The sequence below is a fragment of the Centruroides sculpturatus genome, unplaced genomic scaffold (genome assembly GCF_000671375.1).
Source record: "Centruroides sculpturatus isolate CEXI.00-Female unplaced genomic scaffold, Cexi_2.0 scaffold882, whole genome shotgun sequence".
NCBI lineage: Eukaryota > Metazoa > Arthropoda > Arachnida > Scorpiones > Buthidae > Centruroides > Centruroides sculpturatus.
The window spans coordinates 97716-114561 of NW_019385168.1; the positions used below are offsets into that span (position 1 = coordinate 97716).

The 16846-nt window shown below is 31.7% G+C and overlaps 1 protein-coding gene across 3 annotated transcripts in view; it reads left to right on the forward strand.

The window, feature by feature from the left end:
• LOC111635685 (copine-8-like) overlaps positions 1 to 16846 on the forward strand; it is a 51096-nt gene that overhangs the window by 6453 nt on the left and 27797 nt on the right. For all 3 annotated transcript variants that reach the window (XM_023380722.1, XM_023380723.1, XM_023380724.1), the window contains exons 2-3: positions 5791 to 5878; positions 6777 to 6880. In XM_023380722.1, coding sequence (XP_023236490.1) covers positions 5791 to 5878; positions 6777 to 6880 — 192 coding nt within the window. The remainder of the gene's footprint in view (positions 1 to 5790; positions 5879 to 6776; positions 6881 to 16846) is intronic.

The following is a 16846-nucleotide window of genomic DNA, read 5'->3' on the forward strand; positions in this document are numbered from 1 at the left end:
ATTTAATCCAGTATTTCCATTTAGCTTTTCCAAATTCCATCTTTTTATTCTTTTGGCTCTCAAAACTTTTTTCAATTTCATCACAATATCTGCAGTTAATAAGTTGTGATCAGAATCTGCATCTGCTCCTGGATATGTCTGAATTTTCTTGACTGCATTCCTAAAACGACTTTGAATAAGAATATAATCTATTTGATACCTTCCAATGTCTCCGGGCATTTTCCAAGTGTATAGTCGACGTTTGGATTGTTTGAACCATGTGTTTCCAACTATTAATTGATGCTTGGTAGCAAATTCAACTAGTCGTTCGCCTCTTTCATTCCTATTTCCTAGCCCAAACTTGCCCACAATTTTTCCATCTCTTCCTCCTCCTACAGATGCATTCCAGTCTCCCATAATAATTAGGTATTTCTTAGTTTTATCATTTTCTATTATATCTTCAATTTGGTCATAAATTTCTTCTACTTCTTCATCGTCATAGTCTCCAGTAGGCATGTATACTTGAAATATCATCATATCCCTGGGATTGCTTTTTATTTTAATCATTAAAATTCTGTCACCTCTGCATTCAATTCTTTCAACTGAGTTTTTTACCTTCTCACCTAAAATAAATGCTACACCGTTCTTTCCTTTAGTTCCACAAGAATAAATAACCCTGAATTCATCGCTAAAAAAATCACCACTGCCCTCCCATCTAATTTCACTAAGCCCAAGAATATCCAAATTCTGCCTCTTCATTTCTCTCTTGACATTTTCCAACTTATCTGGTTGAAGCATGGTTCTTACATTCCATGTTCCTATTCGAATTCTTCCTATGGGGGTTTCGCGTGGTGACGACCTGGGTATCTCATATAATGAAACTTTTAATTTTAACATAAATAACATGCTTTATTCTAGTTAATAATTATTAACAGATTATTAAAACTGATTTTAAATGTTACAGATAGTGATGTTGATTTGAGATTTAATATATTTTCAAGTTTTTCAAATAATTGGTGAGTTATTTATAAATAGTAATTTGAACTCTAAGCATACTATATATGCACTCTGAAAATGAAATTTCATGTAATAAATTTATTGACTTTTAGTCATTAATATTTACTATATAAGTTTAACTTAACCAAAAACAGTATAAGATTTGCAGTGTGTAGCGTCTGTGTAATCCAAAACGAGTTGGTAGACGAACGGACAGCAATTGGTTAGAAAACGTACTTTTTATTTAAAAAATTCCTTATTCATATGCATTTCGGGTTGGCTTAAATGCCCAACCCCTCTTCAGTGCTGTTAAGGTTACACAAAAAAATTTAATTTAAGGTTAGTTTTACGGTATTGGTTAGTAGGAACATAACTAAAAACGCGAGGTGATGATAACATAAAATTGCTTACTTGACATATAATGGTACAGCATAGATGTATTTTACAAAAATTTTTTGATTACATAGTAGTATGGCATAGCCTATGATATGAAAAAAGTGGCATAAGGGGGAGGCTGTTTAACATATCATTTTTATGACGAACTGTTTAACATAGAATATTAATTTAAAAAATATCAATGCACACTTACATTTTAGTTAGAATGTATTATTTCCGAATACAAAAAGGAACATNTATGTTCCTACTAACCAATACCGTAAAACTAACCTTAAATTAAATTTTTTTGTGTAACCTTAACAGCACTGAAGAGGGGTTGGGCATTTAAGCCAACCCGAAATGCATATGAATAAGGAATTTTTTAAATAAAAAGTACGTTTTCTAACCAATTGCTGTCCGTTCGTCTACCAACTCGTTTTGGATTACACAGACGCTACACACTGCATTCAAGATACAGCAACCACGTCCTCTACATTAAGAAGTATAAGATTTGTTTTTGCCAAAACTGACTTTAAAACCCAAGTTAGTTTCTGTCTTTGATTCGGCTGCAAAATCTAATTTTGATTGGATTTTGATTGTCTGTGAAAAACTTAACAATACCAGATCCGATACCCAAGGAAAAGTATCGATCCCAGTATTGGTATTGGGCCAAAAGTATCAAGTACAAAAGTACTCAGTATTAAAGGAAAGTATTGATACAATATCAGTATCAGCAATATCAGGACGTCTATTTTCAACAGAGCTTCTAAAACTCAAAAAAGTGGAGAGAACTGAATACCATTAACAACCCTCTGGATGTTCTTGTTATTTTGGTTAAGAGAGCGTGATGCAGCAATCCTGAAGACATTTTCTTAAATGGACTTGACTGTATATTGGATGGTAGTCTCTTGAGCATTTGTGTGTGGTTTTTGATGTTTGATTATATTATGTAAGCCTCCTGTTGCTATTATTGAAAATAATTAAGACTATGTCCCCAGTTTCCCATAGAAAATCCTCCCAGGAGGTATTCCCCTGGCAGCCCAGCCATGTGTTGCTTCTTGATAACAAGTACTGAGTTCAGCGTTAACATGATTTTATTATATTGCAAGTACTTTCGACAAGTATTATATTGTCGTCCTCAGGTGAAAAATAATAAATTTGAAAAATAGAATGTACAGAGTGTTCCAAGTAGAAAACAGTAAATTTTTCTTGTCAATTTTTAAATTATAACGTTCGGTAATTCTGTTGGTAACATGCAACAAGCTTTTGCGGGTGTTTGAAAGATCTTAAATCCACTCAACTAGAAGCGCATGCGTTGAGGAGTGATTGTACTAATTGTGCGATTCCTGACTCATTTTGTTGTTTAAACACTGGTATAAAGTAACCCATATTTCGGGCAAGTCGAGGGTAGGGACGTTGCATGCGTCCATGGTCATTGTGAGGAGCGCTTCCCAAATAAATGTAATCCTTCTACTATTACAGCACTTAAGCAATGCTTTCTTTGACCATAATGGGTTATAGCCCTGCTGTAGAACTTTTCTGGCGAGCTCTGTGGTCTGTCTTCCTTTGTTTATATCTTCCTGGTGTTCTGCGATACAACAAGCGAGCATTTTTGTCGTTGCCCCTATATTCTTCTCAATTATCCCCATTATTGGATTTTCTAGTTGCACTGCGTATACTCCCGATTTTTCTAAAATGTCAACTTTATCCCGATCATTGCATACGCTCCTGCATAGGCTGGGTAGGGGAATTAAAGGAAGGGTAAAGCTGTATCGCCGGAAAATATGGCTAATAAGTATGGACGGTGCTCCTAGATACGGCAACGCTGATTGTACTCTAGATATTTTTTTTTTTACTGAATAGTGTGTACTCGCTTGTCGTATCGCAGAACACCAGGAAGATATAAACAAAGGAAGACAAACCACAGAGCTCACCAGAAAAGTTCTACAGCAGGGCTATAACCCATTATGGTCAAAGACAGCATTGCTTAAGTGCTGTAATAATAGAAGGATTACATTTATTTGGGAAGTGCTCCTCACAATGACCACGGATGCATGCAACGTTCCTACCCTCGACTTGCCCGAAATATGGGTTACTTTATACCAGCGTTTAAACAACAAAATGCGTCAAGAATCGCACAATTAGTACGATCGCACCTCAACGCATGCGCTTCTAGTTGAGTGGATTTAAGATCTTTCAAACACCCGCAAAAGCTTGTTGCATGTTACCAACAGAATTACCGAACGTTATAATTTAAAAATTGACAAGAAAAATTTACTGTTGAAGCTATACAATTTTGGTGTGAGTTTTATTTATTTAACTACTTCTACACGTGTTGCATTGCCTTATCCATCAAATTAAGCCAGTTAAAGGATTTAATGTAGTATGACTTTCTTGTAATTTATATTTATCAATATCTAACAATTTGCATTGTGATAGAAAGCATTTCCAAACTATTTTACAACTGAGGACGGGCTTAATGACTTCTAAACATCAGTGTCTACAAGATGATGATGTCTACAAGAAGATGGATGAAAATTAAAATTTGTGTTAAGAATGAAGGGGAACATACAAGTAACTTATAACTAGGCACAGAAAGACTTTGACTCCATGCATAGAGGGACTTTATGACCACTGTATGCAGTTGCATTGATTTTTAGAACTTTAACTTACATTGCAACAGTTAGAAAACAATGTCTAATTTTAAGTTTGAAATTTTGTTTTATTTTATTGAAATAAGATATGATTTTCTAGTTGTTGCAACTCCTATTTGACTCCCAATCCAAGACATAAAAATCTTTCAATATTTGTGTTCTATAAAAAGATTTTATTAGATCATTTTGGAGTGAACTTTGAACAAAGCAGATACATTCTTGTAAATTATATCCTTAAATATCGCTTCAACTATTGACTAAGTGGATAAAATGTGCTTCACCAACAGATTAGCCATGTGAAGTTTTCCAGATTTTCTTTGTGGGTGTAAAACTTGAATAACAGTATTTGAAAAGCAATATACAGTAAAACCTGTCTATGGCAACCACCCATGGTTCCTTCAAAAAGTGGTCTTTTAGACAGGTGGTTCTGTAATAACATATTTTGTGCACTTTTTAGCCATTTCTACTAGAAAGCAAAACTCGAGGTGAGCAAAAATAGGCAAATTTTTTCAATGATAGAGCTATATTGGTATTGTATTTTATTCTTATCAGATAACCTGATTTACAGGAGTCGTCGTGACAATGGTTTAGACCAGATATATTCGCAGAAGTGGTTGCTTATTACAGTTGTATGTTGTTTCGGACCAAAAATCAACGCCCACGGTCGTGTTACACAGGTGGTAGTCTTCGTATAAGTTACCTGTATTAAACGATGTATAAACTATTCCGTGTCAGAAATTTTTGCCCGTCGAATGCAGGTGATCGACTAAGCAGTTTTCACTGTATTTAACTTACAGAATGAATTTAACATCTGTTTATGCTATTTGTTTAGTCCTCTTCTTTAACACTACACAGCTTTCAGTATGTCCGTTTTTATTAGAAGACTTAAAGATAACTATAGTACACTCACTCAGCACTTGTACATAAATCAAAAATTGTGTAAATTGTGTTTTTTGACTTAAAGATAGTTATGTTATGGTTTTCACATGGATCAAAGTTTATAATGGAATATTTTATGGATTTAATGGATCAGCTATACTTACATTTTCATGTTAATATGCATATCTTTGCTTTTTAGTAGCTAGAAATAATTATATTCTACAAATAATTTTATTGAGTAGCTTAAAATTATTTCATGTTGAACTTCCGTTAAGTACCTCATTTTATATTAAAACCACAACAATTAATGTCTTAATTTCAAGTAGATTGCTATTTTAGCTATTTAACAATATGTGAATGTCTTGAATATGATAGTATCTATACAGGATGATGCTTATCTACTGCAAATTAAATAGCTACTTTGAACCCAGTTATATCGATAATGGGATAAATTTCATTTGGTTTCTGATATGTGAGCATTAGTATACAATGATCATAAGAATACACAATAAAGTGGATCAATAGCCAAGTGGATAAAACCACTTGGTTGCATGTTTGCACTCAATCAGTGGGTTGGTCATTTGAAGTTTTCTGGGTTTTATTTATCTAAAACCTAAATAGAAGCCATTTTTTTATAGAAAGTCTTCTTCCCAAGAGACACCTCCCTTGTCAGATTTCCCAAATATTTGTGTTATATCTCATCAATCAATGAAGTTAAGATTTACTTGCTGGGCATTCTACTCTCTTCTGTTGGCTATGGAATTTGCAATCTACAGATGCAGGACATGCTTAGAAGCGATGTTTTAATTTTAATTTCTTGTTTTACATTAAAAATTGAAGATAATTTTTTAAAAACTAAAATGGAGAATTATTACATTTGATACTAATGAAAAATTTCTTTTTGCAGAGACCTTCAGGACAAGGATTTTTTTTCTAAATCGGATCCGATGTGTGTGATGTTTGTCAAAGAGGGGCTGAACAATGAATGGCACGAGGTATGATTTTCAATATTTATTGTAATTGGGATGCAATTTGAAAAAATTGTAGACCTATAAATTTTCACTGTAGTCTGTCCATCTGTCTGTTTTTATTTAGATTTATTCCCTTAGCCTTTGAGTATCTTCAAACTTTTGAATTCCTCGTGATGCATGAGTATCTAGAGCAATAGTTATCATCAATAATCATCAAAGCTACATAAATTTATGTTGATAACATTATGACATTTGTGTTGTATTGGAAATTTCTCTTGCTTGGAATTCTCATGCTCTTACATCTAAAGCACAAACTTCAGATGCAAGAGTAAGAGAATTCCTTATATTCCAAGAGATTAGTATAAAATACTTTCACATATATATAAAAGTAAGATTTGGTGTTTTAACAGAAAAAGGCAATTATTAGCTATGTAATATATATGCATGAAAGATTTTCTGTATATGTGAATGTATCATTGCCTTGATTATATTTAAATAATGTTAATCAGACAGTTTATATTTGTTAAATAAAAAATTAGCATAGGTTGGAAACTGAATGATTTGGAAATGGAGAATCTCTTAATTTCTATGAACATTAACTGAAGAGAATCAAAAAAATTTGAACTGTTCCCTTTATTAGATCTTATTAAATTTATCTATTAATTAATGAATAAACTTAATTATTAAATCGTTTATAAGCATTATAGATAGCAACATGCTAATTGAAAATTTATCAGTAATTAGCATAATTATTGATGAATTTTTTTTTAGCCTAAATTTCTAATTAAGAAATTTGTTTGAGCATAAAGTGATAGTGCAATTCTCACTTTTATCTGGCTTTATTAATCTTTATTACTTGCTATTATGTGTTTTATTTATTAAATATGAAAGATTTATTATCAGTTTTATTTTCTCAATCTAGTACGGCAGAACAGAAGTCATTTGGAATAACTTGAATCCTGATTTTTCACAGAAATTTGTCATTAATTATTATTTTGAAGAAAGACAGATGCTGAAATTTGAAATGTGAGATATTTTTTTTATATTATTAAATTGTTTTATGTTTAGAAGTTTAATATAAAGGAAAGTTATTTACTACTTTGCTATTCTTTATCTTTTAAATTATTTATAGCAATAAAAAGAATCATCTATTATTATTTAGAGCAGTGATTCTCAAAGTTATCAACCTACAGATCACTTAAACCAAATTACATATGTACTGTGGACTACTACTTACACCCTGTCCATTTCTTATCCTGTAAATATTACCTTAGATAATGATAAACAAAATATTTTGGCGCACAGTCTATCTGATGATCTAACATAAGTGATATGCAATGTGTGAAAATATTCTTTTCTCTGGCTGAACAGGATAAAATTGATTTTTGGAAAAATGACTTGTTGAGTCTGTTGAACATACTTTGATGACTTGTTGAGTTTGTAGAACAAAGTATGTTCTACAAACCATTGGTGGTTTGTAAGTATGCATCAAAGTATTGTCCACTGACCTTAGGTGGCTCTTGGCTCATGGATCATACTTTGAGAATCACTGATTTAAAACATAACATTAAAATCATTAGTTGTCAGAATTTTTATTTTAAAGAATTATTTTCAACTTAAAATGTTTACAAGTGAAGAAAAGTTAAATAAATTGATAATGCACAAAATTTTCATTGGCTCAATTCCTTCATTTAATTACATTGTTGCATGCATTATTGAAAATTATTGCATTACTTCAAACCTAAAATGTGTACATGATTTTTGAAAAGAATTTTCAGGAAAAAATAGATGATAATTAGAAATATATGAGGTCTGTTCAGAAAGTTTGTGAACTTTTTAAATTACAGATCAACCAATAATTGAATCTGACTGAGCTTGCACAGCTCTCTACTGGCAAGTTTTTTGTACTAGCTGCTGAAAACAGTTTGTTCTATCTTAATTTGTTGTTACATTATGTTGATTTGTATAAACACATGTTGATTGTGTTTTGTGATTTTCTTTCTGTGATTGCAGTTGAATGAAGAGTTCTGGGACAGGCTAGGTCTGATAAAAACTTTGTGAAAAACATCACTGGGGATGAGACATGGTTCTATGGGTACTACATGGAAACAAACTGTCAGTGATCACAGTGGCTGAGAAAATCTTTACTGTGGCCCAAAACTGTTCAACAAGTTCAGTTGAATGTGGAGATCTTCCTCACTATTTTGTTCGATTCCAATGATGTCATTCAACAAGAATTTCTTCCAGTTGAGAAGATATTAAGTAAGGAATACCATCTGGAGGTGACAAAACATCTTCACGAAGTAGGGAGAGGGGAAAAAGACTTGGAGAGAGTAGTGTTTTGACGATGCTCCTGTCCACACAATACTGCTGATAATAGAGTGTTGGCCAAGAATTCAATACTACTTTTTTCTCCAACCTTCAAATTCACTGGACTAAACTCTGAGCAGGCTTATTTTTGTTTCCTAAATTAAAATCTGCTCTCAAATATTGCTGTTTTGAACCCATTGACATCATTAAGGAAAAATTGCTAGCACAGCTGTGCTTCATTCCAGAAGAAGCATTTCAGGAAGTATTCTTTTTTATGGCAGAAATGCTTAATTTGGTACATAGATTCAGGAGGGGACTACTTCAAAGGTGACAAAATTGATTAGCTTTTAGGTAAATGCAAACAACTTTATTTGCAAAGTTTGCAAACTTCTCAGACAGACCTTATATATACTCTAAAAGAAACTGCTTCCCCTAATTGAGTAGGGAGAGATCTGGATATTTTGGACCACCAGTGGTCAAGTAGATAAAACTATTGAACGTTGTAGTTAAATGCAAGTTTATAGTCAATTGACTGACCAGCCACATAGAGTTTTCTGGGTTTTCTTTATGTAATGCCTAAACAGAGGCCAGTTTCCCACTGAAAGTCTTCTCAGAAGATACCTTTCTTTGGCAAATTGCCCTTGTTACATTGCCTCAGCCCATTAACTCATTTATTCAGTTCTGGATATTTTAAATAGTTCACAAGTCATAGGATCTTTACATTAGATTGTAGCTTTTGGAATCATTTCTTCATTCTAAGAATGTCTAAATATTTCTATCTGTATCAGACTGGCAATAAGCAGCATCCTGTCTCAGAGGAACTTTTGCAATGATAGCAATTTGTGATTGATTTTGGACTTGTAATAAGTCTACATAATGAGTCTATAAAAGTTTAAAAGAATCTATTAAAAAGTAAAAATGTTTACTATGATACGCTTCTTGTCTAGTCTTCTGAATGGCTCGTGAGCACTAAAATTGGCTTTACTTTTCCGCTAGACTTATTACACCACCAAAGGACGACATCAAATTAGACTTAGAAAAACACTATTTTATTTTTAGAATGCATTTCGGACATGGAGGACCTCATCAGCTTTATTGAATAGTGGAAATGAAATGAATATGGATTAGACCCACTTTGAAGTGATGCACCTCATGTGTTGAACCAAGATTTGTTTTTTATTTTTGAGCTTTTGCTAATAGTAATTTTGAAAAAAATGCTACATTTTCCAATAATGATTTTCTTTAAAGTGAAATAAATTTCATACAAAAAATTAAAAGGATACAATTATTTTAACATTTTACATGTAATATGAAAGTCCAAATCTTTAAAATGTAAAGGCATTGACTTATCATTCTGAGGAATCCAAATCAGATTGTTAGTTTTCATGGATGATTTGATCTAGGTATGTCAGGTTTGATAACTCCTTACCTGGTCATTTCTGTTACAATTGTGGCCAAACTTGTGATGTGAAGACGACTTTCTTAGAGCCTGTAAAGTGGAAGGATTTTTTAAAAATCTTTGGTGTTTCACTTCATGTTCATAAATTTTTCAAATACAGTGGATGATCGGTTAACAAACAGATTGAACAACGAACACCGCACAGAACGAACACAAGAAGAAGTGATGTAAAATAATGAATACTGATTGGTCTTCTCTTGTCTTCGGGCAACAATTCGAAACTTTTCAGAGTGCAGCAGACATCGTCATTGACGCTCAAGCTGGTATATACCGATTGGATAGTATTCCTCCAAACTTTGAAACTCTCCCTTGTAATTCCAGCCTTTTATTTTTCTGACAAAACAATTCTTTTATGTATTCACGAGACTGTCGGGCGGACACTCGTTAAGTTTTGCGTCTGTTTTTCTTTTCGAAAGATGAGAGTATAACAGCAAAGGTAGAGAGTGGGCAGAAGATGCCTAATGTTGCTGGGCAGTATGGCATGAACAGATCTACAGTAGGCCGCAGTTCAATCTTATTTAAGAAAAATACTGTATAATCAAGAAGAGTCAAGCAGCTAAAGGAGTAACAAAAATCACACCTGAGAAATAAAGAACATCAAAGAGTTCATAATGGAACCTGAAATAGATCTGACGACAGAAGAACGCCAATAACTCTTGAATGAAGAACACCAAGAAACTCGGTGAGATATGTTTTCTTCTGAAAAAGAGGATTAATGCTGATATTTGCTATTAAAGATCTTTTGAAGTGGGAAGATGTCAGAACAACTGTCTTAGAATGGCATCCAAACTAGGTTGAGGCTTGGGGATTTCTACAATTGCAATGCTATTAATTACTTAAGAAAAATCCTGAAGAAGAGAGAAAAGCAATCGACATTAGGCAGATTCTTTAACCATTTCAAACGGAAAAAACATGACTAATAAAAATGCAAGACTGTGCATGTATGTATTTTTATTATTACATATAAATAAATGTAGTAAGAAAGTATATATTTTTTTTTATTTTTGGCGGTCTCCAGAATGAATTAATTAAATTCCCATTAAAACCTATGGTAAATCGATAATTGGTTAGTGAACAAAGTCTTGGAACGGATTATGTTTGTTAACTGATCACCCACTGTATTAATAAAATTCTTAAGATATTTCATTAATTTTGAATATTCATGTCATAGAGGACAATCAAGAATGAGTTTACATGTAAGAAGTAGACTCAGCAATGCTGTGAACTGGATGCATTTGTTACCACACTGTTATGTTGAAAAGTGATAAATGCCTAAATCTTGAATGTTAATGTACAATACTTTGGATTTTAAAGATGATAACCAAATCTAAATGAGCAAATAAATAAAATTCACTACAGAATGTTGCACAGTTAGAAAGAAACATTTATACTGTATTTGGTTGTTTAGTTTATCTCTATGGATACAAATGAATCATATGATTAATTCTGTTGATAAGATATATCTTACAGCTGTAATTTCATTGTAGATATTGGTCAAAGTTCAAGTTCACCTTTAAATTTATCAGTTTACTAATTTTTGTTTTTTTCAGTTTTTGCAACATGACGACAATAAACTAATTTATTTGACAAAATCACACCATTAAAAATCCAGCAAAGAAAATTTACTAAATAAAAACATTTTCAATTAAACCTGTTAAACCAATCAAAAACGTTTTTTTTTTTATTTAGTAAATTTTCTTTGCTGGATTTTTAAAGGTGTGTTTTTTATTGTATTCTATTTATCCAGTAGATACAAAATATAAATTATTATTTGTTATATCCTTGATGTTTACAGGGGTTAAAAAATAAATAAATAAATAAGTTATTCTAACAAGGGATTGATATGTTATACAGTAAGGACTATTCAAGTATTACATCAGCAAAAATTTGTCCTTTTTTGTTCCTCCTAATTATATCATTGAGCCAGAAGTTTAAACCATTTGCAAATACACTGGATTTATTTCTGACAGTTTTGTGATGACTGGAGAGAAAAATAAACAATGGATGCCATCTTACATCAATTTGCCCTTCCACCCTCCATCATTTGCATGAGGGCGGATGAGTAATTCAATGATGTAAATTGATTGATCCCACATTTATTTAATAAAATTTAATGTCATGATTTTGTTTGAAATCAGAATCTTACAACTAAAAATATAAATGAGAATGTTAATCTAAAGTACATGTATTTACTAGTAAAATTAATTTAAAAATTTTAAATGGATTACTTCATTATTTGTAGTAACCAGCATTGTTAATATTTATATCTTTTCCAGCTGTTGAAGTAATGGAGGAAATATACTGTAATTGGTTCTGGTGTTTTGAATTTCTTGACATTTTAAGTTCTCCCTGATTCCAAAAACATCAAAAAAAGGGAATAGGATTTTGTGTGTATGTATATGTGTTGGCCTGTATTTTGCTTTATATCTCAGGACCTCATAGACCAAAAATTTTGAAATTTGCATGAATAGTTTCATGTTTAGGGCATTGATACTGTTATATTTTGGAGACTATAAATTTAGGGAGAGAAAAGATAGAAAGGGAAGTATCTTATGTGGGATCAGACTAAATGAAAATTTACTCATATGAGTGTAGAGCTTATTTAAAACAACTATTAGCATTTACAGTTTTTTCAAAAACTCACTCTCTATTCCAAAAAATAAGGTTTAACCTTTTTTTCAAATTCCAGGAAAGTTATGCAGAAGCCCTTGTCAGTTTTTCTAATTATATGGTAAACTAGCAGACCCCGTCATGCGTTGTTGTGGCTCAAAATGTATCTATTATAAGTGTATAACACTTCCCCCGTGGGGGGAAATTTTTTTAAAAAATTTCTTCTTAGTGTACATTCTCTTGACATACCCTATTAAAACGCAATCAAAAACGCAAAAATCCGCATCTAAAATAGTACATCTAAAATAGTATAAATAGAAGCAGAGTTCTTTACAGTAAGCCTTAATCCTAACCATCTCCCTTCAGTGTGGGGAATTTCGATACGTATATTATGTAAAAACACGTGCATATTCAAATGCAGCGTTGTGTAAAAATTTCAAAGGAATCGGTAGGAACAAACAAACATTACATTTTTATTTATATAGATAGATAGAAGATGATCTGATTTAGTTCATTTTCACAGAAAAGCATAATGCCTCACAGAAAAACAAACTTAGGGCGTTGTACTCGTAGCGCCATCTGTTGGACATAAAAGCCTTAACCTAGATTATATATTTTAATTTATATTAATGTTTAATGGAATAATATACAGCCTATGTCCACCCTGAGGTTCCATTCTAAATATTGGTGAAAGAATTTTTGAAATCGGATGAGTAGTTTCGGAGATTAACTGCTGCAAACAAACTTACTTACATACATACTTACTTACAAACATTACCTCTTTATAATATTAGTATAGACTAAGCTTGAATTATAAATTAATGAACTAAGAATGCTGGATTTGTCAGTCCATAACTTGAATAATTAAATACAGTAGAGCATCGATTATCCGACCCCCGATTAACCATCACCTCGGTTAACCGACCGCATTCTAGTTTTCAAATTCAAATGTCCGCTAGTGATGTGGCGCTACAATATTTGGCTATGTCTTGGCTACTTTAATATTATTTTTGTTAAATTTTTGCGTGTTTTAGCTGGCAACATTGGCTTGACCATTGAAGGGAGGCCAGTATTTAAATGAGACTTAATTTTCTAATTATGAATGGTTGTTTGTTTTGTGAGCAATAAAATAATTTTTAACAATACAATAGTGACGATTATTATTTAAAAAATAAATATTTGTTAGGCTTAACATCGATGAAAATTCAACACGAAGTTGGTTAATAGCAATATACTAATTATGTGGGATATAATAATATACTACACTAATAATGGATTTTTTCATACTTTTCGATTGTCTGACCAACCCCAGTCCCCAATTGAGTCGGATAATCGATGCTCTACTGTATATAGATAGATATTTTATATTATTATTACAAAAATTGTTTTTAGCCCTAAGTATAATTAAATTAATTAAAATATCTATAACTGTTATAGATATTTTAATATCTATAACTGTTATAGAACAATAGTGTGGGGGGAGTGAATAATCAAGAGTTGCGTGGCGCTCAAACAAAAGACAAATTGACAAGATTTGAAAATCGCGTAACTCCGGGTTTGTGTAAGTCGAGGTATTACCCCGTATTCTAAGACCTCTTGTTAATACCAACTGATGAGGGACTATTTTTCTATTGGAAAATAGTCCAAAATGCATTTTGGATTTTTCAGTTTCTATACTTATGTAATCATCTTATTGTACACCCCTTTTTGTTTTATTAAATGTTTTTACTTTAATTCTTGAGCATTTGTGCCCATTGGTGTGTAAGCCCTCACTATTTTCTGCCTCATGGTTATAGATATTTTAATTAATTTAATAATTTTATATATTTAATTAGCCAAGTTATGGCCCAGTGAATCTGGTATTAACAAAATTTCACATTTAACGAAATAATATAACTTTTCTTTCGGTAAATATTTTATTTTATTTGTTAATAATAATAATAGACTACTTTTTTGTGGTAGCAATAGGTTTTTTAAAAATATCCTTTAGTGGAATCATAAACTTTGATTAAATAAATGAAATTAGCAAAACTCTGATTCTTGTTCATGGTAAATTGGGATTTTGTTAAACTTTTTTCATATAATACTTTATGTGAAAATAACAGAGAAACTAGAAGAAATTTAAGTAATTTCCATATTGTATAGTTCCTGTATTATCCATTGTATAATTTGTGTTGTTATATGAGATGCATCCCTATTTTAGGAGGAAAGTTTTTACTTTTATAATGTGGTAGAGGCAAAAATAAACTAAACTTTTAATATAACTTTTATTTCATTACTTGTATAAGTATTTATAGAAGACCATCTTCAAAATGTGTACCTTCTGCAAGCATTCATACTATTTGTCAAATAAAAACAATAATGGAAACTATTTTCTATGATCTTCAACTGCTCTAGTTACCACAGTTTTTATCTTGGCATCTGTCAGTCATTTCTCTTCAGTGAATATGTAACAAAGAAGATATAATGAGGCTTTTCCAATTTCCTTACTACTATTATTTTGCTCCTGCAGAATTTTATCTGTTTCTTAAAATGAAAGATGAGTTCATAGGATGTAGAATTCAGTAAGCAGCAGAGTGAAAGCTGCAGCAAAGTAAGCTATTAAAGAGGAACTAAAAAAGGCTTCTAGGATCGCTTTGACAAGTAGTACAGATGCTGGCAAAATCCTGTAGATGCAGAAGAGCTTACTTTGAAGGCAGTGTTTGATTTTTGTATGTAGTCTTGTAGGAAAGATTATGATAATCTTTGAAAATAAATACAATATACAATTATTTTTTATGGAATTTGAAACAGTATCTTTGCTGTAATGTTTCTTGCATGTATTCTATTAATAAGTAGCATCATTGCTATTATCTTATTTTTTAATTACAGTAGAACCTCGAAAACTCGGTCTAATGTGGACCGAAGGGTAGCCGAGTTTGTGAAAATGCCGGGTTATCGGGAATGGGGTTAAAAAAAATAAGTACGAGTGTTTCCTCAGAAAATACTGTACTGTACTTGTATGTATTGTTTACTTGAGAATACAACAGAGAATAAACTGCCCAAATACCCTTAAACAAAGGAAAAGTACGTCCTTTATGAAGGCATAGAGCCTTTACTACATGAAAATAAAAATTAATGAATACACTGTGTACAGTAATTTACCTGATAAGACAGACCTCAGAAAAATACTTTATGAGAGCTTTTATACTTTTATAAAGCTGTCTATAATGAAAATTAATTAACTAAGGATTTTTTTGCCCTGCCAGGGTGTGGCCAAGTTATCCGGAGTGCCGGGTTATCGAGAGCCGAGTTTTCGAGGTTCTACTGTATTAAATTTTATTAAATTATTATCTTATTTCTCAATTATTTATTAAATCAATACAAATGCAACAGAACCTGGCATTAGAACTTTTGTTAATATTTCCTTAGACTTTTTAGATGTAAATGTTTTCTTTTAATTTCTTTCATTTTTCATTTAGGTGTTGTATAAAAATTTCTTAAATATAACACAATTATTAGTATAAGAAATGTATTAGCATCATTTGGATTCTTGTCTGTGTAGTATTGGCTCACTGTATGTATGGTAATTTTTAGTTTTATGGAACAAAACTGAATCAAATTCCATGACAAATGTGTGTGTACATTATATAGTTAGACTTTTACATAGACTTCTTTGTTTTTTTCATTAAAATTATAATTGTTTTAAATATTAATGTATTTTTTTTAATATGTATAGAATTTTATCCAATGCAATGGTTATGGTGCAATGGATTTTAAACAACAGGAAAATGAATTTAAACTGTTCTTCTCCAAATGACATGGGCTTTCATGCTTCAGAAAACGGAGAGGAATATATAGGTAGGCTTGCAGATTTATTGGAACTAGTCTAATGTATGTGTTTCATGTTTAGAAATGAGCAAAGTAGCTTAGTGTCATAGAAAAATAAATGTACTTGTGGTTGCTAATTCTGAAGAAAATTAACAGTAGTAATGGTAGTATTTAGTTCCAAATTTACTAATAAATTACCAATATAACTTCTACATGCACACTGGGGTGTGTATAATAAAAATTCAACTTACTCAAGCCTCTTACCTGATGAAGAACACAGAAGGTGTTCAGAAAACATTTGTTGTTTCAAATTTTACCTTTTTGCACCGGTTAGAGGCTTGAGTAAATTGAATTTTTATTATACTAATAAATTACAATTTTCAATATATAAATATAGGTGTTTATAAAAGATTGCTGGAGTTTTAATGTTACTCAGATGTGGTATACAATAACAACTTACATGAAACACAACTCAAAGTTTTTATCTCTGACATTCAAAAGTGCTCAGTATAGGTATCCTTCATAATGCAACATGCATATAGCTTGTAGTTGCATTCCTGCCATATTCTAGTCAGTATGTCTGCTATTTTGGATTCAATGACTGACAATCCTGTCTTAACTTGGTCAGGCAGGCACTTAAGATCACATGTATGGGCCATCACTATTAAGTATTCCCATGAGAAGAAACTGCATGGGCTGAGGCTGGGAAACCTTGGGAACTATCTAAGGGAAAGCCATGTCCTGAGAACCTAATATGTCCAATCTACCATTGGGGTTCAAATATTTCCTTGTGATGTTTGAGG